The sequence below is a fragment of the Eptatretus burgeri genome, chromosome 5 (assembly GCF_056783735.1).
Source record: "Eptatretus burgeri isolate ZD-2024b chromosome 5, Ebu_testis_v1, whole genome shotgun sequence".
NCBI classification, from domain to species: domain Eukaryota; kingdom Metazoa; phylum Chordata; class Myxini; order Myxiniformes; family Myxinidae; genus Eptatretus; species Eptatretus burgeri.
The window spans coordinates 67,636,808-67,662,269 of NC_140965.1; the positions used below are offsets into that span (position 1 = coordinate 67,636,808).

The 25,462-nt window shown below is 39.7% G+C and overlaps 1 protein-coding gene across 2 annotated transcripts in view; it reads left to right on the forward strand.

Annotated features, from left to right (window-relative positions):
* The window catches only part of PTEN (phosphatase and tensin homolog), a 98,741-nt gene that overhangs the window by 11,071 nt on the left and 62,208 nt on the right, over positions 1–25,462 (forward strand). The window contains exons 4-6 of one of the 2 annotated variants that reach the window (XM_085882252.1): positions 1,306–1,349; positions 1,608–1,729; positions 8,635–8,758. In XM_085882252.1, the coding sequence (XP_085738378.1) occupies positions 1,306–1,349; positions 1,608–1,729; positions 8,635–8,758 (290 nt within the window). The remainder of the gene's footprint in view (positions 1–1,305; positions 1,350–1,607; positions 1,730–8,634; positions 8,759–25,462) is intronic. The other variant, XM_085882251.1, reaches the window with a different exon arrangement.

Here is a 25,462-nt window from a genome sequence, read left to right on the forward strand (position 1 = left end):
GACTTTTGGCTCCTCGGGAGCTTTTTGGGACTTTTAGGCCCTCGATGACTTTTGGGTCATTAGGGACTTTTTGGTTCCTCGGGGACGTTTTGGGACTTTTGGGTTCTCAGGGACGTTTTGGGACTTTTGCTTCCTCGGGGACATTTTGGGTCCTCGGGGACGTTTTGGGACTTTTGGGTTCTCGGGGACTTTTGGGTCGTCGGGGACGTTTTGGGACTTTTGGGTCCTCGGGGACGTTTTGAGTCCTCGGGGACGTTTTGGGACTTTTGGGTTCTCGGGGACTTTTGGGTCGTCGGGGACGTTTTGGGACTTTTGGGTCGTCGGGGACGTTTTGGGACTTTTGGGTCGTCGGGGACGTTTTGGGACTTTTGGGTCGTCGGGGACGTATTGGGACTTTTGGGTCATCGGGGACGTTTTGGGACTTTTGGGTCATCGGGGACGTTTTGGGACTTTTGGGTCATCGGGGACGTTTTGGGACTTTTGGGTCATCGGGGACGTTTTGGGACTTTTGGGTCATCGGGGACGTTTTGGGACTTTTGGGTCATCGGGGACGTTTTGGGACTTTTGGGTCCTCGGGGTCGTTTGGGGACTTTTGGGTCCTCGTGGACGTTTTGGGGTTTTTGCTTCCTCGGGGACGTTTTGGGGCTTTTGCTTCCTCGGGGACGTTTTGGGGCTTTTGGGTCTTCATAGTTTGAAGTGGTCTCAGCAGTCTCAAGGGTCAAAAGGTAAAGTCCAATAGTGCGTAATTAATGAATAGATTTACGTAATTTTGACAAAAAGTATGACACACATGCAGACTTATCGTCGATACAACTTCAAGGGATGGCATGATGTGGCGATTGGGAATCGGAACGTACTGTACACCACTTACCTACCGCAGCAAATAGATTTCATTTACCACAGCATGAAAACGGTGAAGGTATTATTTATTTGGTTAGGTTCCAATTGTACGTGGAGTCAGGCCAGCTGTGCAGTAAGCCAATGGGTGGAAGACACTACTCGACTAATTCGGTGTGCTGTCCTTTGGCCGTGTTATATGTCACGTGATATCTCTTCACCAATGAGATTGCATATAAATGATAAAGCCAGAAAAGTGATCTTTAAAGGCTCAGGTGGTGGTTGAAAATACCCTTAGGACAATCCCTGAATCAGACTTGGGCTGTGTCAAATTTGGTGGTTGTTGGTCCAGCGGTCCTTGCAAAAAATGCAGACACAGACAGACATCCGATGGTTCTTAGTTATTCGATACTTTACTGCTCATGGTTTGTCAATGTGCATTATCAATGTAACACCCTTTCTCACCAGGTGTGCAGAGCGACATTATGATGCTGCAAAGTTTCAAAAGAGGGGTAAGAAAGACTTGTTGGCGATTACATTCACCTTTACTGTTTGCATCTTTTATGTTCTGTATTCTCAAACAATAAAGCAGATTTTAATATTTTTGTATTTTTATTATTTTGGTCACACAATGTTTACACCCTCACAATTAGATCCATTAAAACAAATCTTCCCTCCCCCCCCACCCCCTGCCCCTCTCATGTTTGCATTGTAACCTGAGCATCACCTCATGACTTCCGTTTCTTGCCTCCCCACCCACCTCTTGATAGTGGCTGAATACCCTTTTGATGACCACAACCCTCCTAAGTTGGGTCTCATCCCCACCTTCTGCGCTGACATGGATAACTGGCTGGGCCAGAACTCGCAGAATGTTGCAGCCATTCATTGCAAGGTGTGCACATGTGCATTGAGCTCTGTTTAATTATCACCACGTTTTTTTTGATAAAAAACGGGGGGATGTTGTAATCGGTTCCATCTATCCGTCTGTCTGTCTGTCTGTCTGTCTGCCCATCATCTTCGATGGCGGATCTGGGGTTGGGGGGGGTTCACCTTGTGCATATGAACTTCCCCCCACTCCGCCCTTACAGTTATGTCACATGATCATCGTTCGAGATGTCACCGGACAATCGGCAATCGCATGTCTTTTGCTTTCACTCGGAAATTAATCTGAGCCGCGATATTTTTCGCTGCTGGTTCCGTATTAATCCCTGCGATTTGGTATTTCATTATGGCTCCGAAGAAAGAGGCAACTTTTTCGGGATTGCGTCCTACAGCAAAGCACAGTTCAATCCTGAACTATTTCACCCGGCAATTCCAAGTTTCAGTGTCCGCATCGTCCATTATTATAATTTATGATCTGATGATCCACAATGGCAAGTTTAGGTTTTGTGTTCGGAGTCATTTTGCCATATTTTGTGCTTGTCTGCTCGATATTTTCATTTATTTGTATTGCATACATTTTGTTTATTTACATTGTTGTTGTGAAGATCTGTTGCAAAGATTCAAAAATCTTCAGCTTTTCTTTGGAATCAGTTTGTGAGGCCTTTTCGTCAAGTTGCTCGATATTCCCAAATTTCCCTGTGGAGAAAGTAAATTTATGTTTGGACACTGCTAGCTCTGGATAGATTAACCGGTTTTTCCTTGACGATTACATTGACTTGAGTAAGGCTTGGTGGTATATTTCACAATATGAGAACATCTTAACCTGAAGTGAACCCCCCCCACCCCCAAATATTTCTGGATCTGCCCCTGATGATCTCCATAGTTATGATCACCACTTGGCATGAAATTGCAAGAGCAGTACAATTTTTGGCCCACCCCCCTCTGACATGGTCAAAAGGTCAACTACCAAAAAATGTAAATACGGGCACATTTTAAATCCTTTTTTACATGAAACTTTGTACATGCAATCAACTTTGGGTGACACCAAAAATATGTAATTTTTTATTTTTGACTCCAGTTTAATGCCCCAGAGGGGAGGGGCTTAATGTCACAGGTCAAAATAGGAAAATATTTTTTAACTCTAAATTTGATATTGGGTCATTTCTGATGGAACTTTTTTACCATCTTTCAACTTTGCTTAAGGTGGGAAGCTTGGGGATTTGTGATGGCGTGCCATTGACTTCGCTCTCGTAGATCTTGTTGAGGGTGCCACATCTACAGAAAGTGTCTTGTGTTGGTATGTGCAAAATATCATCATATAACTCGAACAACGTTGATCATTGAAGCTGCTGTTTCGTGCAATGAAAATTCAGTAAATAATGGCTTTCACCTGCATTGAGCCACCATTATCTTCGGTTCTAGCCTTGACATGACGTGGTTTAAACGTCAAAATAATCAGCAAATGTGTTTGATTAAATTGATTTATTCCGTTGCTGATATATTGAACAGTTGTGCTTGGTGTCAAGACCAAGACAACCCCACTCTCCCTCAGCTCCCAAAACAAATGTGTTCCAGAGGAGCAGATAATTATTTTGCCAAAACGAAGTTTTTGCAATATATGTTAGTCAGCTTGTATGTGTTTTTTTTTGTTTGTTTGTTTGTTTGTTTGTTTGTCTGTAATTGCGTATAAAAAATTCTGCAGAGCACAGTAGTTATCATTGTAAATTTTTGTAACTTCACATATCAGAGGCCTATAGAGGTCCCTTTCAGCGCACAAAATTTTGAAGGTCAAGGTCACTTTGTCGCAAATCAGAGGAGTCGACGAAACCCTTATTTTTTGAGTAATTTTGATTGGATCGTCTTCAAACTTCATGGGAATATAGGTCATGGTCTGGCGCTCAGAAGATTAATTTTTGGTGGCGATTGGCCTTGACCTTCATGGTTAGCGCCTGAGGTCAAACATATTTGACCCCAAGGTCAAATTTTCAAGTTTTAGGAACCATATCGTGTAGTACCTCAAATTGAACACCTCGGAGTGCTTTCTAGATGTGTCAAGCTTGAGACATTATGACGTCATTTGGTGACGTTATGAGGCAAACGCATATTTTTCATGGTTACTCTGTAGAACGATTCTCATCGGAATCTCTCGTAGGCAGATATTCCTCAAGGAGTCGCTCCTGGTGGATAGCAGCTCTGTTCACCTCAGTGTGACCTTAAAGAAGTCACACGTGGTCACCTTTTGGCAAGATACGGGTCACCCTGAGGGTGACATTGGTTTTATTTACTTATTGGGGAATTTGTGAACCGGAAACTCGCTGTACTTGTGGTTGGAAAGAAAGTTTTGTTGATCACAACTCAACCAATCTTTTCATTTTGTCTAGTTTTTATTACGATTAACATGCGATGAACTCATAACAGAGGGAGGATGGAGAAAGTAATTTGAGAAAGGATGATGATTGGTTTAATAAACAATAATCGTGGTGTTGAGCATTGTAGGTTATTCTCTCGATTTGAATTTGTGACTGTTCGCCTTGCATGATGTTGTCGATCTTTGCAAGTACTGTATTTGTGGTGACCACACCTCAAATAACATAATTATGAACATGATCTTTTGTGACACAAGATGCTTGTAAGCCAAAGGATGTTGTGAAACTCATCTCCTTTTCCTTCAGTCCACCTGTGTCTTCCATCTTGCTCGACCGTCCGACCTTGATGGTGGTCCAAAATATCTTCTTTTTTTTTTGCAGTCGGTGATGGTTTTCGGTCTCCTTTGATTACATTTTGAAAATAAAATTTTGTACATGCAGTCAATACTGGGGGGGGGGGGTGGTGAAGCATGAAATCGTTTTTTGGGGGAGATTTGACCCCCGGTCCCTGCCCAGGAGGTGAGGAATTGGGCTCCCAAGTGTCAAAATAGAAGATTAAAAAAAAATTTAAACTCTATTTGGTATTGAGTCATTCCTGGTGGAATTTTTATCTTGTCTGTTTGAAGAACAGATAGCTATAGCGATACCCCCGGCGTGAGCGTCAGTGTCAGCGTGAGCGTGAAAATGTTAAAGTTTTTGGTGCAAGTTATTTCCTTTCTCATGTTTTTTCAACTACACTTTTTTACTGATTACAATATGCAAATACATATATTTCTTTAAAATTATTTGGATCAGACTTCACTGCAATGCTTTATAAAAAATATTATTATTAGACTAGTCTTTTAAAAACGATAAATGTATAAACAGGCAAGAGCAGCGGCTTGGGATCCAAGAGGTCCTGAGTTCAAGCCCCGTTGGGCCACTGAATTAATTCACCAGGGGGTTGACTCAGCCTGTCATCCTTCCGAGGTCGGCGAAATGAGTACCAGTGTACTGGGCCGGTGTATACCCCGGTTAAAATAGGTGTACCATATCCCTGTGTCGTAAGAGGCGACCAGGGTTGCGTCAGGAAGGGCATCCGGCGTAAAACATGTGCCAAATCACAATGCGGATCGGATGATCCGCTGTGGCGACCCCTAACGGGAGCAGCCGAAAGGAGAAGAAGAAGAAGAAATGTATAAACAGGCAAGCATTGGGTGGCTTTGACACCACTCTGGTTTGACGTCTTTCAATTTTACTTTAGGTGGGAAACGTGAGGATTAGGCACACCATCAATTTCGCTCCAGTTTGGTTTTATTTTTAGACATTTTTTTTTCCATGTTTGTCATAAAACTTTTTTTTTAAAGCTGTGTACTAAACTTTATTTTGTTGTTCATATTTAGAAACACATGCCACCTCCATACTGCTTTTGGTGCAGCATTTTAATACCGGCTCTTTCAACTGATCTCAACTATTTTATCAGAAATTACCACAGGTCAGAAAAAACACTTTTTGAGACTTGGCTGGTTGTGGGCTATCAGTCGACTCAAAGTTACTGGGTGAAGTATATGAGGAAGCCATAGCATTGTCATATTGTACTATGCTAGTTCCGAGTTATTACTTCCGCCAGCAAAAGTGGATGGAGGATATATTTTCAGTGACTGTCTCTGTCTGTCTGTCTGTGTCTTTGTCTGTGAGCAGGATATCTCAAAAAGTTGGGGATAGATTCCGACGAAACTTGGTGGAGAAGCTGGGTGTGTGATTGGGACGGATTAATTCAATTTTGGTGAAGATCGGGATCTGATAATCTAAGTGATTCTTCACCATTGAGAGATGGGTCCAAAAACTATGTGTAGCACAATATTATTGATATTTCAAAAAGTTATGGACGGATTATGATAAAACTTGGTGGATGAGTTTGGTAGGTGACAAGAACAAGCCAATTCAATTTTGGTTAAGGTCCGAATGCAGATCCAGCCTATCAGTGGAAGACAAAATGTAAACTGTACAGCCTGGTGGATGTATGCACTGCACTGAGTGCCATTGTAATTTACATGGTCCAGGTGTTTCATGTTTAACATAACATTACAGCTTGTAATCTGTCTTGCATGAAGATGAAGCTTTTGCAAGGTCACTGGATGAGAAAACAAAATCTGCACTCTTTGCATTGTTTTGAAACTCTTCACCATACCCCTCAGTTTCTCGCTCTTCCATGAGCCTTGACTTTGTGCACAAAACAGAAACTTGACAAAACAGAAAATAAAAAGTTGTATTGTAGTAAATGAATAGTTTGGGGCCCGTACTCTATACCCAGTTCTGGAGCACATCACGACCGGTTGAGAAATGTTTCTTTGGTCGAACCAATCCTGGATAGGTCACCTCTCAAAACAGGACACCTGGCCGAAGGTGGTTAGTACTGAATTTTTTCATTTGTTCGGAGTGCCGGAAACAGCTCACCTACTCTTTGCAAAAGTCAGTGGGATATTTAACGTCTACCAATGACCAGTGGTGACACGTATCCTCCAGCTTTACGTCCTTCCTGTGGACAGTGTCCACAATGATACCTCACCCTGCATATGAAACACCAGGGTGACTGCTTGTCGAGATTTAAACACAGGTTAGCAGAGGAGTGTGTGCATCCCTCTAAGCAAGAGGTTTTCAATCATTTTGTACTTGTTGGGCCCCTTAACATGAAATCACCAAAATGCAAGTACCCCAACAATCAAATTCCAGGAGGATAAATCTCTAACTTATTATTTGTTTTTATTTATTCTGACTTATTATTTACTAGCGAGGTACCTGTGCTATCCATGGGAGGGTGCTGGATACCCAGTTTATGAAGGACTTGGGCAAAAAACTCACTGCAGCTGACCCCAACATGAGTAAGGTGGGTAATATTTTCATGATGTCACAATGGCGAAACTGCAAATGTCGAATCTATGAATGTCGCGGTGGAAACCCTCACATAATTTCCTTATTCTGCTTTAAGTTCGATCTCTCTATTTTCATTCCAAACGGCATAATTCCATTCACAAATTAATCCTTTACCATTAATGTAACAAAATATAAACACTCGTGAGGTAAACGAATACAGACGCCATTCTCACGAAACACCAAATTCAGATTAATCTGCCGGCGAGAAAGGGCAGATACAAAACACTTCATACAGATCGAAAATTAAAATGTTCATCGTGTTGAAAATTTATGAAATGTCGAATCCAGCTTATAGTGTATAAAAGCAGGGTGTTCTGGTTGTAGAAACTCAAAATCACAATTGTATTGAGATGATATCAAACCAGCGAATGTTTCTGCCAAACCCGTGATTGCGTTGACTTCTGGATCGAGAGCAGTTTCTTATGCATCAAAAGTCCAAATGATAAATGTATTGAGGTATTTATGAAACCTTTGACCCACCTTCGGATATCCGTTGGGACCCAAAAATGTTCGACAGAAGGTTTGGCGTGGCTTGCCCCAAAACTGAGGGAGTAGTCAGGGGGACGGATGGACAGACACGCCTGCTTTACAATATCCATTCTGACATTTATTCTGGCTGACTTGTTATTTTGGAGTGACTGACTTTTTCGGACTGTATTGTCGCAGTGTCTGCTCAGGTTGGAGAACTTTGTCATTTGCATATAACTCCCAACTGCTAAAAATAATGGTGATGCTTCCTGGTTGTGATTGGTGAGGGCATAAGACTGTGTCGAAGTGGCAGATGACACTTGTTGGTCCCAGATCACACAGAAATAGCTGAAATGGGACTTAATCTGGTGTCCCCACCAATCACAATTAGGGGTGCATCATTCACCAGTATAAAGCCGAAAGGCTTCAAAGTAATAAGTGGATGTAATGGTGATGTAATGCCCTGACGAGTCCCCAAAAGGGCAAAACTAGTCAGTGGCCTCACTTTTCATCTGTTTGGTGACAGAATTTGAACTTTGCATATTTGCACTGCAAGAGGCCCTTCTGGGATTGTAGTCATGATGTACGTCATTGTGTTTGCCCAGGTTGGAGAACTTGATCATATATATTGTTGTGGTTTTGGAAAGACCTCGGGGAGTTGCATTCAACACTTAAGGAATCTTTGGCGTGGTTATCTCGATTGCAATAGTGTTCAGCTGAAATACCCCTCTCCCTCATATCGGTGGAAGGGGGAAGATGTGTTGTGAATGTAGTTGGAACTATTCCCAACTTTGTGCTCTTCCTCAGACTCGAACATCATTCTCCAACTCCGAATTCAAACCTCATACATGAACCCTCATTCACCACACTGTACTCAACTCCCCCCCTTTTCTCGAATACTCACAGCTCTGTACTCAAATACTAGTTCTTATGTTTTACTTCAAAACAACCTCATTCAACAGTGCTTCGACAGAGCATCGCCGCATTTCCAGCGCTTCGGTGCCAGACACCCTGCCCACCACATGCCTGGACTAATCATGATGGCTGGATAGTAGCGTGCTGGCCAATCAGCATGGCCGGATGTTGAGAAGTGGAAATTACTGGAGGCAGGAAGAAGGGTAATAAAAAGCTTTGAGCAGTCTGAGGTCAGTCGGTCCTGAGTGTGCAGACCTGTTCGTGGTGCTGCTGAGTCTCGGAGTTCGAGTCTGTCTGTGCTGAGTTTGCGCACGGAGTTCACATCCCGCGGAGAGGAGCCTGGCTGGGTTGACCAAGTTTTGACAGCACCAAGCAGAGTGAGCACTGATCAAGCCAGCAGAACTGATCTCTCTTGCATGCCTTTTCACATGTACATTTACTCGCATCTCCCAGTGCCTACACCTCATTTGACTAAAAATACATGAAACCGCATGACAGTGTACCTCCCACCTGCACCTCTCACTCACCTGCATTTACACCTCGGGATCCACATGGGTCAGCCAGCTCACGTGTGGGTGAGAAAGGGCTTGCCAATACGCACAGACTTCTACTTCATCATCATCGTCTTCAATCTGCAGTCTTCGTTCATCTTATTCTTCATCTTCCATCTTCTTCCATCTTCTTTCATAATCTTCTTCATCATCACCCTCACTTGTATCTTGCTTACCTGAATGAATGTGGTGCTTTTGTTTGTGTTTAGTGCTGAGGTCAAATGTGTAAGGGGCTTTTGATTGCTCGGGGCTAAGATTGTTTCTTGTGTGACGCTAATCTTCTGTAAATGCATGCCTTTCAACAGGAACTTGTTTCCAAACCTGCTTGTTGTCTATTTTTTCCATTGGTTAGACAGGATATCGTACCCACTGATTCGCTATGGTCATACTCGCCGATGTCCCACTTATGATTCTGCTCGCAGTACCCAAGTGATAAATAAGGGTGGGGTGTTGAGAGCACGGTTCCCCATCTTGGGGAATTGGTTCACTTGGGAGGTAATGTGGGATTTGGACGTGAAGACCCTTCCAGAATGTCAAACATTGTGTGTGTGTGTGTGTGTGTGTGTGTGTGTGTGTGTGTGTGTGTGTGAGACCCGGTCTGAGTGCTTAATTTTCTCACATATCCAAAACTTGATGATTTTTCAATCCCATCCACCCTCGGAAATGTCTAATGCCCCGTGTGGTGTTTGGTTGGCATGGATTTGTCCCCCCAGGGGGGGAATACCCTCTCCCTGGCAGGCCAATACTGTGGTACAGAGGGCATGGACATGTCCCACCACCTATAATGGTGGAAAGAGAATGGCAATATGTGGGAGAGATGAGCATTTGCTGAGTGTTGCTCAGATCGCTCAGTTGGTAGAGCACTGGTATGGATAGCCAGATTTCCTCGGTTTGATTTCCTGTCTGAGTGCTCAATTTTCTCTCGTATCTGACACACGCACACGCACACGCACACGCACACGCACACACACACGTGCACTCTACCGGTCAAAAGTTTTAAAACACCCCCATTTTTCCAGTTGTTACTGAAATTTAAGCAGTTTAATGTTTCAATGTACTTTGAAATTAAAGCATAGAACAAATAAACGATTGCAGATAAAAAAGAAATCATGGAATCATATTGTTGAACAAATGGAAATCAAATATTGTTCAGAAAATTCTTCCCAACACTGTTGCAGAAGTTCCCACAAATGTGTTGCACTTGCAGGTTGCTTTGCTTTCACCCTTCTGTCCAGTTCATCCCAAGCCAGCTCGATGGGGTTTAAGTCTGGAGATGGTGCTGGCCATTCCATGATTTGAAGCCTACAGTCTTGTTCTTTTATTTTAAGGGAGTGCTGACATAGCCTGGAGGTATGTTTTGGGTCGTTATCTTGCTGTGGGATGAACCCCTGACTAACTAGGCATAGACCAGAGGGTATTGCATGGCGCTGCAAAATGCTGTGGTAGCCCTTTTGGTTCAGGATGCCAGTCATTCTGTGCAAGTTGCTGACTCTGGATCCAGCAAAAAAAACCCAGATCACGCTTCCTCCTCCATGTTTGACAGTTTGTGTCACACACTGAGGAACCATCCTTTCACCTACTCGACGGCGTACAAAAACCCTGCGTGATGAACCGAAGATTTCAAATTTTGATTCATCGGTCCTTGAGACCTTCCAGTTTTCAGTAGTCCACTGGCGCTGCTTCGTGGCCCAGGCAAGCCTCTTTTTCTTATTTTGCCATCTTGGCAATGGCTTTCTTACTGCCACTCGACTTGTCAAACCTGCAGCTCAAAGTTTTCTCTTCACAGTTGAAACTGAGACCTCCTTACTTCGACCAGTGCTGAGCTGTGATTGAAGCTGCTGTCCTGTAAGCTGCCTCTCACGCAAGCTGTTTACTCTCAAACTTGTCTTCTGATTGTGTTGTGGCTTTGGGTCTGGCAGACCTCTTCCTGTCAGTTTCCTCCAGTTTCCAAGTGCCTTTTGGTGGTGTAGGAAACTGTACTCACTGACACCTTGGCCTGCTTTGCAATTTCTCTAAAGGAAAGACCTACATTTTATTGGGTTATATTGGTCTGTCTGTCTTCCTTTATTGATTCTTTTTCTTGCCAATATGATAGCAATATACTACTTCCTGCAGTGCAATATTGTCCAAAAAATGCTTCAGAGGGTGTAGCAACACAGTCTGTTCCAACACTGCTTTTATACAGAGGGTTTTTTTTTAAACTAATTAACAAAAGTTAGGACACCTGGAAGGAATTGTTTGCATCAACTTTCAAGGCTTAATTTACTTCCATTGCTGCAGAACAGCTGCAGTTGCTAACCTATTACTTGTTCCCTGAAAAGGGCCTTTTTAACAACTCTGAAATTTACATTATTTTTCAGTTTTTGGTGATCGAAACCTTTTTAACCTCTGGCAGTTTACCGCTTAGCTTTGTACTATTTCTGGTTATTCACTGGACTTGAACCGCTTAAATTTCAGTAAAAACTGGAATAATGGGGGTGTTCTAAAACTTTTGACTGGTGGAGTAATATATTTGTAATACGCATTAAGAAAAAGAGGGAAGTTAAGACCAGGGGTTGGAAGATGATGAGATGGGGGAAGTGCAGGGACAACGTTGCTGTAGAGTACAAGGAGTTGATGAGGGCCAGATATGAGAAACTTAGCGAAGAAGCCAGAGGTTTGGAGGAGTGGAATAAGTACGGAGAGGCATTTAAGGGAATTTCAGAAGTTTTGTGTGGAAGGACATTCGGAAAGGGGACATCATCGATTCGGGGCAGAAATTTGTTATGGTGGATGGAGGAAGTGGTAAAGACAGTTGGGGAAAAGAGTGAAGTTTGGAAGAGTATTGAGTAGATCAAGGATAGAGTAGGACAACTGAATGCAGGGTAGCTGTACCTGTATGGGCAAAAGGAGATCTGTGGATAAGGACATAAGGTGAGGAATTGTATTAAAGAGGTGGTGTATAACAAGTGGAAAGATCTATAAATTGGCTCATTACAGGGATGAGAATAGTTAGTACATGGTGGGGTCGTGGTTTAGGATGGTTCCAGGAGGCTCGTGACAGAAGGGGGTGTGAGGCAGTATTGAAGGTATGGGAAGGATATCTTCAGGAGCGGTTGAACCAGGGATGAAGCAACGGTGAGCTGGAGCCTGAGGAGGTGCGGATAAAGATATATGAAGGAAATTTAAAATGAAAGGTTTGGTGACTTGTGTGACACCAGCCTACATTTACAGTCTCAACTGGCACTGACAGTCAACAGAGGTTGCAGGTCTCCAAGAACAACTGGGCCATGAGGCTTGCAGGAGTGAAGAAGGTGAATGAAGGGAGGATGGATGAACTGTAGGAGGAAATTGGTGTGCAGATGAGCTTGATATGGAGATTGGTTAAAAGCCGGTTGTACTGGGCAGGACACTTGTGTGGATTGAGGAAGAGGAATGCAAAGAGAGCGGATAGGTTGAGGGATCAAGGTAGGAGAAAAAGAGGGAGACCATGGTTGAGATGGGCAGATTATATGAGGGATATCAATCGGGTGGGGTGGTTGGAGAGTGGAGAGAATTGGCTGAGGACATGTGGAAGTGGAGGAGTATTGTGTTCGAGGCAGGGCAGAAGTTTGCTACTCTTGGACCTCATCCCTTAATCTTTATCTTTGCATCCTAGGAAGGCTGCTATAAATATATACACTGCAAAAAAAAAGAAAAATGAGCCAAGGTTTTATTTATTTATTTATTTTATTTTTTTCAAATTTGGAGCCATAGATGCACAGTATATATTCCAGTTTAAATTGATTACTCATGTTACAGTAGCTAAAAGCCCTCTGCAGGGTTTACAGCAATTTTTATGAAAATAATTCTTGTTTTAAGATTTGTTCTCAAAAAAAACGAAAATTACAAAATTTCTGTATTTTTTTTTTTTTTTTTGGGCCAGTATCTCTGCTAAGACAAAATAGATCAATTTTACACATAAAAAAGGAAGATGAGTGAGTTCTGTCACAAAAATTCTAAAAAATATTTTGCTGTTAGAAGTACTGTATGCTTTTAAATATCTGCAATGCATTTGTTTTAAGGGTGTTGTGTTTTTTGATTGTTAAGTGCATACTAGCGATACCCATGCACATGCACGGGATAGCAATACAACATAGCTAGTAGCAGACGACAGACGGTACACGGGGAATGAGAAAAATACGCATTGTGCAAAATACAAGCGGTACTATGGAAAGCCAAGACTTCCCAAACATTGTCGGCATGTCCGCTAAGTGCCACAGCAATTTCATAGGGATCGTGTGACGGCGAGCAGAGTTTTTAGTGTGCAAGCTTGGTATTGTGACGTCCACGGGACTTGAACAGTCCCGCCAACGTAGAATGAGCCGAAACGATGGAGGCGGTTTATTTTTTTATAACCTGAGGATGGCAGTTTTAATCGCTCTACAGCAAACGGGACGAGGAAGGTGGCACGAGTCGCTTTTCACTGAGTTAATAATGTTTATTTCTCTAACCAGAACGATAATAAGACTCAGCAAGAGGAGAGATCTGTGGGCGATTCGACGGGAGGTGGTGTGGGTTCGGGCGTGGGGGAAACGCAAACAATTCCAATGGATATACAAATCTCAAACCCTCTAAGGCGCCAGGTACACACACACACACACACACACACACACACACACACACACACACACACACACACACACACACACACACACACACACACACACACACACACACACACACACACAACGTAGCTAGTGGTCAGGCTTGCCCGTGGTGTCGACGTAACAGTCACTGGATTGGTGCTAGACGAGCTGGCGTTGTGCTCGTCATGGGCAGAAGACACGGTGGTGCCGAGGTTCCGTGAAATTCCCTTCCGCGCAGAGCCGCGGTTTCTGGCCTGTGAGCTCCAACCAGCCACTGTGGTGCTGTTCCTGGTGGTGCCGACCTCCTGGTGTAGGCCCAAGTCTGCTCACAGCCACCAGGGAGCCAGTTCTCGCGCCAAGCTGTGAGCAAGAGAGGGAGGCAGGTCCGCCCGCCGTTCGGTCCCGTACTCTGAGCCAGCAGAACTCCAAAGCCAACCGAGGTGAGGCACGAGGCACAGCAAGGCCCCGAGACACGACAAATCCAGGAACAAGCCAGCACAACGAAAGAGCGCGCTCAGAGACAAAACAACCTCGACCAGACCCTTTCTCCTCTATCACTCCCCTTCCTCTCCCAATCAGCACGTTTTTATACTCGAGTCCTCGTCACTTCCAATGGAGCCCTTTTATTGGCCCTCTCCTGTCGCCTTCCGCCAATCGTGATTAAGGGGCGGAGCCATCCGCAGCACCGTCCTGTTCAGTCATGGCAAGCCTACAGGGAATACTAAAAGGGGATACGCATTAACGCTTACCCTAGCCCGTCTCCCTATCTAATTACGTGACTATCATTTCTCCCTTAAAGAAATGGACATTTACTAGACAACTTATCACCACTGAATTGCTACTTATTACATCAAGATCCTGGTACAACTCAAACAGCATGGCATACCTAATTAAACATCCTAATTACCCTTTGAATGCATACCCCCCCCCCAGACGTAACAGTATTATAAGAGATGTAGAACCTAAATTTCTCTAATTTATGACTTTTACAGTTGGTGTAGGTCATGTTTTTTTTTTGTTTGTTTCAATGGAGAAATGCCTCCAAAGAAAGAAGTTCCAAGCTGATGGGGATATTAAAAATCGAATTGCTTGTCTTTGGCAAGCAGGCAATACATGTTCTAAAATCCACAAGCTCCTGAAGGAGGAGAAAATCCTTATTTCACTGCCGATCATAAAGACTATAAGTCTACAGTTCCAGAAAACTGGTTCCACTGCAAGGAAGAAGGGGTCTGGCAGACCTCGAGCCACAACAAGTAAAGATGACAGGTCACTGAAATTCTTAGTTCTCCAGGGAAGAGAGTTTCCCAGGCTTTTCTGTCAGAGGAGTTAAGAACTACTGAAAACAAGACTTTCCAGAAGGACCATCACAAGAAAGTTGACAAACTGGTTTTGCCTCAAGAAGATGTACTAAGATGCCTCCACTATCTAAGAAAACATTTAGGTCAGATTGCACTTTTTGGCTGAATATGGGAACTGCAATTGAGTGGTTTCAAAGAGTTCTGTGGCATGGTGACCCAAGATTTGAGCTTTGCAGTGATGCTCCAGAATGTTGCTTTTGCAGATCTGGTGAGAGATTCAACCCTGAGTGCATTTCAACAACTGTGAAGCATGGAGGAGGTGGAATCATGGTCTGGGGTGCATTTTCATCTGCTGGTGTTGGTGACACTGTAAGGTGTGAACAGTCAATTACTGCCAAGAAATACCAGAAAATATGAGAGAATTACTTCCCAACCTGCAAAAGTTATTTCCTGGAGAGAAAAACAAAGAAGTCATTTTCAATGTGATAATGCTCCTACCTATACTGCAATAGAAGCCACTAAAAAGTGGTTGGATAAAAATTCCCTGAAACTTATGTTCTGCCCTGCTCAGAGTCCCAATTTGATCCCCAGAAAGAATATTTGGGCCTATATTCATCACAAACATATTGGAAGGAAATTTGCAAATTCTGATCAACAATGGGAAGATGTCAAACATGTTGTGTTCTTCTTTCGGCTGTTCCCGTTAGGGGTCGCCAGAGAGGATCATCCGTTATGATCCGCATACTGATTTGGCATAGGTTTTACACCGGATGTCCTTCCTGACGCAACCCTGGTCGCCTCTTACGACACAGGGATAAGGATTGGGTTTCGCCATGATTCCGGGCTGCCCTACATCCTCTCATAGCGCAGAGCTCCCGTCCTCAAGTGATCCTCCAACCCAAGCCTCCGAGTAGCCGGATTACAGGCGCACACCACTACGCCCGGGAAGTTGTCAAACATGTATGGGACGATATTAACATTTCTCAGTGCAAGAAGCTTTCTGAAAGTTTGAACAAAAGACTGGATTATTTAAATAAATCTGAGGGGTAAGCTATTCAATACTGATTCGTACACTTATTTCTGCTGTTGGTGTTCTGGTGGTTTTTTTTTTTAAGGTATGGTAAAATAGTTGCCAACAAAATGCGAAGAAATTGAAGAAACGTCCCAGCTAAGCTAGGAAATGGACCATGCTGGGCCAACGAAGGAAAAGACGAAAATGAGCTGGGAACATTTCTTTACAAAGCATTTATTTACAATTAGGTGAAGAAAGGTATCTGGCACAGTGAATGGGGTTTATTATTATGTACAGCAGGGATAGCAAGGAATTTGTGGGGTATGACAAAAGGCAAGCAATTTACAAAAGCAGACACAGAGCAGACTTATCCTGTTAGAACTTCTACAATCTCAACTCGTGTTAGGATAGGTGCCATCACATCCACAAACACACACAAACCCGAGGAAGATTAGATAGCAAGAAAGAAAGACATGAGGACTAACGGCATCGCAATACCTGGCGCGGTTGGCCGACCAACGCAACCCAATACGCTTTGGGGGAAGGAGGAGGGAGAAATACTGGTGTCTAAGGTTTGGGAGTGGGAGGTGTGGTGTGGTGCAATATGAAGGGGGTGGGGGGGTGTGGTGGCGTGCCAAAGGAAACTGATTGCGATTGATGCTCTTGTGCGTCCAGAGGGGACGAGATAGAGGGATGGAAAGAAAGGGAGGAGAGAAGATGCGTAAGGTACAAGATTCCTTGCCGAGTCGTGCATAAGTCTGTGAGTGTAGCGTTTACCTCCGTGGGACGCTCTTCTTGAGTGATCCCCCCTCAAGAGTTGGCGCGTTATCTCCTACTTAATCGCTTTGCCGGGGCTCGTGGAAACATGTGCTCCGCACTGGTCCCAGAAGAACGTCTGTCGCACAGCAACCCCGAGTGTAGATGCAGCGACAGGCAGACGAGGAGCCGTGAAGAGAGGGTGGAGCAGTGAGATGAAGTCGAGGGTGAGGCAAAGACGAAGGCGAGGTAGGCAGGCGAAAAAAGATGGCGGACGGCTTCGTGATACGCCTTTTATAAGCCCCGGGCGAAGGGTGGGGTGATGACCCGAAGCGACGCGCCGTGACCCTAATCACGCTTCACTATTGGCCCACGGTGGTCATAGCCCCGCCCTGCCAGGCTCCTGGGGCCTGAAGCAGTCTCATTCGCATATCCGGCGCGACACGGCCGGATATGCGAATCGCCCTGCACCCAACTCCTGGGCCACTCCCGCGTCCCTCGCCGCCCATCCTGCCGTATTCTGACGACTGGACGAGGTTCGTGTCTGTTCCGTGTGCCCATTTGAGGCATCGCCGGCGAGATGCGGTTGATGCTGTTGACGTGAGTAGGGTGAATATACTGATTCTGGCTCACTTTTCCCCATGTAAGTGAATGGGGGATTTTCAGCGATTCATTTTTTTTTCCCCTAAAAATAAACCCCCTTTTTATCCCAAGGTATATTTATTTGTCTCCCCTTTTAACCTTTGGGCACTCTTTTCAAATAACCAATGCAATAAGATAAAGATTTGTTCAAGTAGTAATGTGATTTGTTAAAGGTGATTCTAAAGAAATATCTGAAACATGTAAGCCTCGGGACACTCTTTTTCAAATAACCAATGCATATTGTTTAGCTCACTCATTGAACCTATAAAGATTTGTTCATTCTCAAATTCCTTCAATAGTTTAATTTTCTTTGCACAATAATCCCCATCTAAAATATTTAAAAATAAAACATTTGAATCTTTATATTTTTTAACATATCCCTTTTGTGCCATTCGAAATGATAAACTTCTCTTAATGCTCTTGTTTGACCACCTCCTGAGCCACATCATTTTGAGATTATAGTAAATTGTTTTTCCATTGTTCAATTGATAACCATCAAAGTTTTCAGTCCATTCAAGGATATTTTTTTTTCTTTACATCCTCTAACTTACTAGTTTTTTTTTTAATTGATTTGCTTATTTGTTATATTTACCTTTGTTTTAGTTATTTTTTTCAACAAGACTTATTTGATATTTTTCACATTCATTATGTTTTCCATTTATATACCAAGATTGAGATTTTCTCCACTCTTTAGTTTGATTAATACTTGGTTTGACCATTTATATATTGTGAAAAAACGCGGCGGTTGCCCTTAAAAACCCTAACCCATCTTCCCATTGTGAAAACACAATCTATTCTCTACACTCTATCATACAATATCCTTATGGAACACAATCAATTCCATTATCTAAAATAAATCTCTCATCATCAAAGGCTCTGAGTGCCTTTTTATTTACTCCTTCACTATATATCTTTTGTTTATAACTTCTTATTGGATTCATTTTCCTATATTCTTCTTTCTTATTCATCAAACAATTATAATAAATTCTATAAGCTATTGATTTCTTTATTACATATTTCTTTATTCCCTTTAACCTCATCAATCTGATCACCATACTTGTTAAGCATATGCCTTTGCTCTCAATCCAATAAATTCACTCATTACTTTTCCCCCAAACTCATCCTTAAACTTACCAATAACCTTTTCATTCTTTTTTGAAAATAACTCACTCTTCTTACTAAAATTACTTGTATCATATACTCCAATATTTTTCTTCATATCTTTATAAACATTATCAGTTTTCATATCTGGGATAAAACCGTCAACGTCCATATACAACAATGAAACATTTTCACCATACTCTTTCTTTAAGCCATTATACAAATAATCAAACATCAATATCTTTGATAAATGAAGAACTGCTGTTCCAATAAAAATTGGTTTATCCATTACAATACTTTCCTTTTCCATATGAATAGCAGAAAAGTTCTCTGAAAAATCTTTTCTCTCTTAAAACTTGGTTTATTTATCATCTCGAAGCTTCTTTCCAAGATGTTGCAAATCTAATGTTTTGCCTGTTTCTAACATTCTCCATTGTCTTTCCAAAGACAGCATTATTCATCAATTTATAGAATTCCCCTTCAAATTTTACTTTTGTATTTGTTCTCATATCTGTATTGAATTTAATATACTTTTTCATCCAAGGACTTTGTTTAAATTTTAAAACTCTATGAATTTTAGCTACTCTCAATCCTTCTCTCAAAAACTGTTTCAAGCTTCTCTGATGCAAAACATATCCCTCTTTATCATAGAATGTTGTTAATCACTTTTCTATTGATTTGCCTTTAATATTAAAACTTTCATGATAATCACTTAACCATTCTTTCTTTGAGGTTTCTTTCTCACATGCAAAAGGAAGGTCTTTATGCTTATTATGAAGATCACTCGGGTACCTCAAATCAACTTCAAAATAATAACCTTCTTCTTCCTCATTCAATTCCTCTTGAGAAGAAATAACAATATTCATCAAAGCCTTTTCATAATCCTTTTCTTCCACCCACTCTAATTTACCATAAGACAGAGATTGAGACATTGCCCATCCATACAAATTATTAGCATCAAATACATCAAATAATTACTATCTTTTTCACTATCATAATTTGGAAGATATTTATTATTTGCTTTAGCATATCTTTTTGAACATACTTGTGATATTCCACCTCTCTTCGACTTCTCGATCATCAAAAGCATATCGACATCACTGATTAAATCTATATCTTGTTTTGTCATTTTCAACATTGCACTCCAAGCTAAACCAGGAGTTATGAAATAGTGGGCAGGATCTAATCCATAACAAGTTTTATTATGACAGTGATCTAAAAGTTTCAAACACATCAGCTAACAATAAAACATCTGTTTTTAGATATAGATCATGATATTCTCCAAGGTTCTTTATCTTAAATATTTTCCAAATTTCTTGTTTGTGTTTATATTCCTTATCACTTATCTCTTCTTCATAAAGGTTATTATAGAAACTTTCTTTTGAAGGAAGTTGTGTTTCTTTAAATCTCATAAATGAATCCATATAATCATAAGGATAAATTCCCTGACTTGTAAGAATTTTCTCTTTACTTTGAATTTCATTCCTTGTTTGAATTTCCTCTCAAGTTAGAATTCCCTCTTTCATCAGAATTTCATCTTTAATCAGAATTTCCTCTTTAGTTAGAATTTCATTCATTGTTTGAATTTTCTTTATAATTAGAATTTCATCTTCATTTAGAATTTCTTCATTAATTTCCTCATTCATTAGAATTTCCTCTTTACTTTGAATTCTCTCTTTTATCTGAATTTCCTCTTTAGTTAGAATTTGCTCTTTTGGAAAGAATGAATTAAGATTTGGAAAAGACCCCGTGGAGCTTAGATTTGATGCTAGGTAGGCTTGTGGTGTTCCCATCAGCTTGTAAGAATCTAGAAACCTAATACGAGTTAAAGGTTTTGTGAATATCATTTTTGTAAATAAAGTATACTTTTGACTTTTGTTTGTTAAGGCAGAAATATTCCCTGGTGTTTTCGAAAGTTCGTTTATAAATAGATGTGTATCATAGTTGGCGCTGTTGTGAAGAAAGACTGGAATAAAAGAAGGAAATTTATAATGTAGATTACAACAGGAATGAGCGGGACCTCTATATTTACCAGCAAGATGACAATGATCCCTAACTTTAGACTCCTTAATTCCCCCCCCCCCACAAATATGACAGATATTGTTCTTTCTAAATTCAAATTTTTCTTCTTCGGTTAATTTCATCGGTTCATTTGTTTCTTTCATTAATTTAATTAGTCTTATACAATCCTTTTCTAATCGTTTTACAAACTCTTGTGAAGCTTTTTTTTCCACTATAATGTTCAAGTTTATTATACTTTTCTCCAACAGATGATTTGATATAATAACAGAAACCACAAGGAATATGTTTTTGATATTTATTTGTATGCGATTCTTTTGGATTATGAGAAGCAGTATTTATCTTTTTTAGGATACATTCAAAATCAGTGTATATCACAAATGGGTGCATGATAGATTTATTATAATCTTCAAAAGAAATCTTTTCACTAGGTTTAGGCATTGTTATTACAGCTGATTTATGATTACTACAATATTTTGAATGTTGTTCTCATCGTTCTTTTGTATGAAATGAATTAAGACATCGCTTCCAAGGATATATTTTGTTTGCTGTTCTGAATACCTGAGAAGAGATAGATCTTGATAAATTATTGATGTATGTATAATGTGTATTCTTTCCAACACTAAAATATAAAAGATCAATGTGTTTCTTCATTTTTATAGTTGTTTGAAATTTTTAATATTTGAACTTTGTTTGTATCCGTTAATCCATATACATTAATAGAAAGATTATTCTTTTTTCTCAAATTTAGGAATATCTGTTAGTGGCATTGGGAATTTAAAATCTTTCATGTCCAAGTATTTTCATATTTCATATATTGCTTTTCCTCTTTCTGAATTACAATTTAGTGGATGTAAGTGAGCAAGAACAGACCATAGAAAACATTTATTGTCATTGTTCTTAATATTAACAACTGCCTTCTTTAGTTTTATTTCTTTTGGTAATACAATATAAGAAGAAGCTTTAAGAGGGTTTGATTTTAGAACGTGTATATCTAAAAAGATGATTTTTTTTTTTAATATTACATACACTTCCGACCACTGTATTATCAACATCCTTCTCTTGTCTTGATAGTTCTTCGTAAACCGCACTATTCAAAAAATCTTGAAATTATGTTATAAAATGAAGATCTGTTCTCATTTCAGGAGTTTGTTCTTCATCTTGTCTTTTAAAATTCATTTTCACTTCCATATAAAACTTTAAAGTTTTCATTTCTTTTAATGTCTTTTTAATAACTTTTTCAACATCAGGTTTCACTATTTCAATTGATTCAGCTATTGATGATGGACTGGGTTCTCCAAATTGAAAAATCCTTATTTTTATATGCCCTTTAAATGCCCCATCAGTGTTTTCAATATAATAGTCTCCCTTTCCTTTAAACTCATTTTTCTTGTGTTTTTGTGATTGAAGGTGATTCTTATAACTACTCTTCAAAACATCCTTTGAGCAGATATCACAATGTTTTCTTTCCAACTCAAGAGGAGATATTTGATGAAATATATTAAATGTGTGTTTGTTGGTTCAAAGGTGTTTTTTATAATGTTTATGTTCGTGATTACAAACATCGCATTACATTGTATTCACCATATTTATATAACAAAACTTTGCTGAAAATATAATTTTCTTGATGAAAATTTTGTTTAATTCATAGGTGAATCTGTGCTTAAAACCATTTTATCCTCTAACTTTTTTCACCAAATAAATACAATGTTTCAAGACACAAAAGACAAGTTTCAATCAATCTCTTCATTTGTTAAAGATACTCAGAAATATGTCAAGGATGTAAAATTGAACAAAGATAAATATAACAACTATTGGATTAAAAACAATTATGGTGGATAAGATGAGTTCTTCAATTTCCTTCAGTGGAAGGGCTTTTAGTATACCTGGAAGAACATCAATTAAAGTATCTCTAACAAAAGTTTCTCCTCTCCTTCTGGTAATATATTCAAAACTAGAAAAAGCAATGAAACAAGAAAAAGTATCAAAAAATAAAAACCTTTTGGATGAAGCTTCAGAAAGAAAAGATAAGACCATCTGTAATATGCAAGGAGAAATTTGTTTTTTTTTCAACAACCCTAAAGATGTAAATCCTGATGTTATAAAGGATGTTAATATATCAGGTGAAATGACATTTCATTCAATAGTAGTTAAGGATCATTTTAAAATTACCTTTAATATAAAAAATGTTGCAGTTGATTCTGGTAATGAAAAAAAGTATAGAGATATCAATGGTAATGTTGTTTTTACTAATTAAATATGAGTCTATATTCTACTGAAGATTTTGAAGATTATGAAAGTATAGATGATTCCGAAGATGAATTTTAGTTTGAGTAAAGTTTTACTTTATAAATATGCTGGACTTCCCTGATTCTCCATATGACAAATTTGAGAATTGTCCTGCATGTGATAGAGTGGTATTAAACACAGAGTCAAAAGCCTATAAACAATGTATATTCTGTGATTATATTCTAATTAATGATAGTAAAAAGGAAAATAATTATTTTAGATTTACACCAAAATGAATTACTTTACAAGATTGATTAGAGAAATGAATGTAAAGTATGAGGGTGATAACACACCTTTCCTTACAAGGGAAGAAACTGAACGTATTAGAGAAATGTTCAAAGGATTGTTGTTATATATTATTCACGATTGTCATTTTCAGGGAAATATCAACACAAGATATTGTATAAATAAAATAATGGATTATCTTGAAATTAAACCTGAACTTAGGATAAAATATAGAGTTTCCAAAAAAGGCAATAATAAATTAAATAACCTGTTTTCCAAATATATAAATGAATGATTTTTTACCCATTTGGGAAAATAAGATAAAATTTAACAATCATAAAAATCTTCCAAATTCATTAAGATGTCTCATAGTTGGTTCAAGTGGATGCGGAAAAACCTGCTTACTTTTGAAGATGCTCCTGACTCCCAACTTTTTAGATTATGATAATTTAATAATTTTCACAAAGTCGAGTTTTCAACCACAGTATCAACTTCTCTCACAAGGTTTTAATGTTGGTCTTCAAAAAGAAGATATAATCGGTTTATTTAAACTTCAAAAAAACCTAAATGATTATAACATTGAAGATATAATACAACTATTTTGTGATACACAGAAATGTAAAAAGAAATCAAAACCGATAACTTGTATTCTTCATGATAATACGGATGATATACCATCTCCCCAAGATTTGGAGAAATCAAAAAATAACCTCGTTAATCTTTGATGATTGTGTTGATGAGAGAAACCAAACCATAATAGACAGCTACTACACAAGAGGGAGATATTCTTATTGTAATTGTATTTATCTTAGTCAATCGTACTTTCAACTTCCTCGTCGTTCCATAAGAAACAATGCTAATACTTTTATTTTATTCAAGTTAAATTCAACAGATATAAATAATTTTTGGAGAGATAATTGTTCTACATTATGCAGTAAAAAAGAATTTGCAGATTACATGAAGCACATGACTGAAAAATATAAATATATTGTTGTGCAACAAGATGAGATATTAAATGATATTTTCCAATAAATAAATGGATGCGAAAGAAAGAGCAAGAAGATTTAAGGAGCATCAAGAGTTGCTTTCAAAAGTTGTAAAACAACAGGAAGACATAAAGAAGAAACGCAGACAGAAACTAACGGGTGAAGAAGCATTTGAAAGAAAACAAGAGAAATATTTTAAACAATTTTTTAAAACTTCCAAAGAAAAAATTGTAGATGTTTCCACAGTTCCCACAGTAGAATGTACTCCTAAAAAACTTCAAATGTTAAAAGATTTTGATCAAATGACGGAGGAAGAATTAGAGCATATAGGGGAATTAGAATATGATGATGAACGATTATTTCAACAACTGGAAGAGATGAATCGCCCCCCCCCCCCTGCTTATATTGTGAATGCTCTTCAAAACAATGAATATTCAGCGGAATCAAAAACAAAGCAGGACTTATCCCAACAGAACAACCAGCAATATTTCATCTTGTTCAAGAAAAGGTATTGATATTTAATGATGAATTAATGTTCTTGGGGTCTGCTCAACCCCCTGTTAAATTAACTCTGAGATTAATGTTTCTTGTCACAAAAGATGGAAGACAGGCATCAACTGTGAGGAATGAATCAAAGTATTTTGATAAACCATTGGATATGAAAAATAATGATGATGGAGTATATATTGATCTGCTGAACTCTGTTGATTATAAGGTTAGTCTTTCTGGTAAACGTGGCAAGAATGAGAAGGAGAAACACATTATTCAGGCTTTAAGTAGGCTTGGTTCAGGTGTTAGTTTTCTTCCAAATGACCCATCGCAATTAGTTAATCGACAGTTATTGTTGTTAGGTAGTAAGAAGGCTGGAAATAACAATTGTTTTAATGAAGCATCAGCCATTTTAGATCAGTTGATGAACATGAAAATAATTAATAAATCTCAATATGAAGATATTTTACCTCGTATTAAATAAGATGAGAAGCACAATCCTGAGTTTTAATTTCACAACAAGCGACCACACATCTTCATTCCCATACCCACTACAACTTGACACAACAAAAGAATATGAGGCATCTTTATTGTCCATGGAAACTTGTAATACATTATTTAATATAACTGATAAAAATGACAAGTTAAGTTATAATCCGGGAAGTGGATACAAAACGATAACAGTCTCACGCGGAGCATATGAGATTTCTCAAATATCTTCCGAAACTGCTCGTCTTATGAAAGAACAGGGTGATGAACCAAAAAATATTGTTATAGACCAGGCGTCGGCAACCTAAACCGGGCCGCGGGCCACTGGGCCACGTTCGGGCCACCTCTCGGGCCGCACCCCCCTCCCAACCCGAAAAAATAACAAACACACCTAAAATCAATGATAATAAATGTAATTGTAAATTTAACCTTAAGACTTGCAGTAATCACAATGTGAAACAATGTGAAGGCTGGTGATTCTTTGATGCAGACAGAGAGTCAATGTCTGGCTTGATGGAGGAGAAGGCCAGGAGGAGGACGTCTTGAAGATGAGCGTCTGTAAGCTGTGCTCTCGTCTTGTTCTTTGTCAGCTTCATGCGACTGAACAGCTGCTCGCA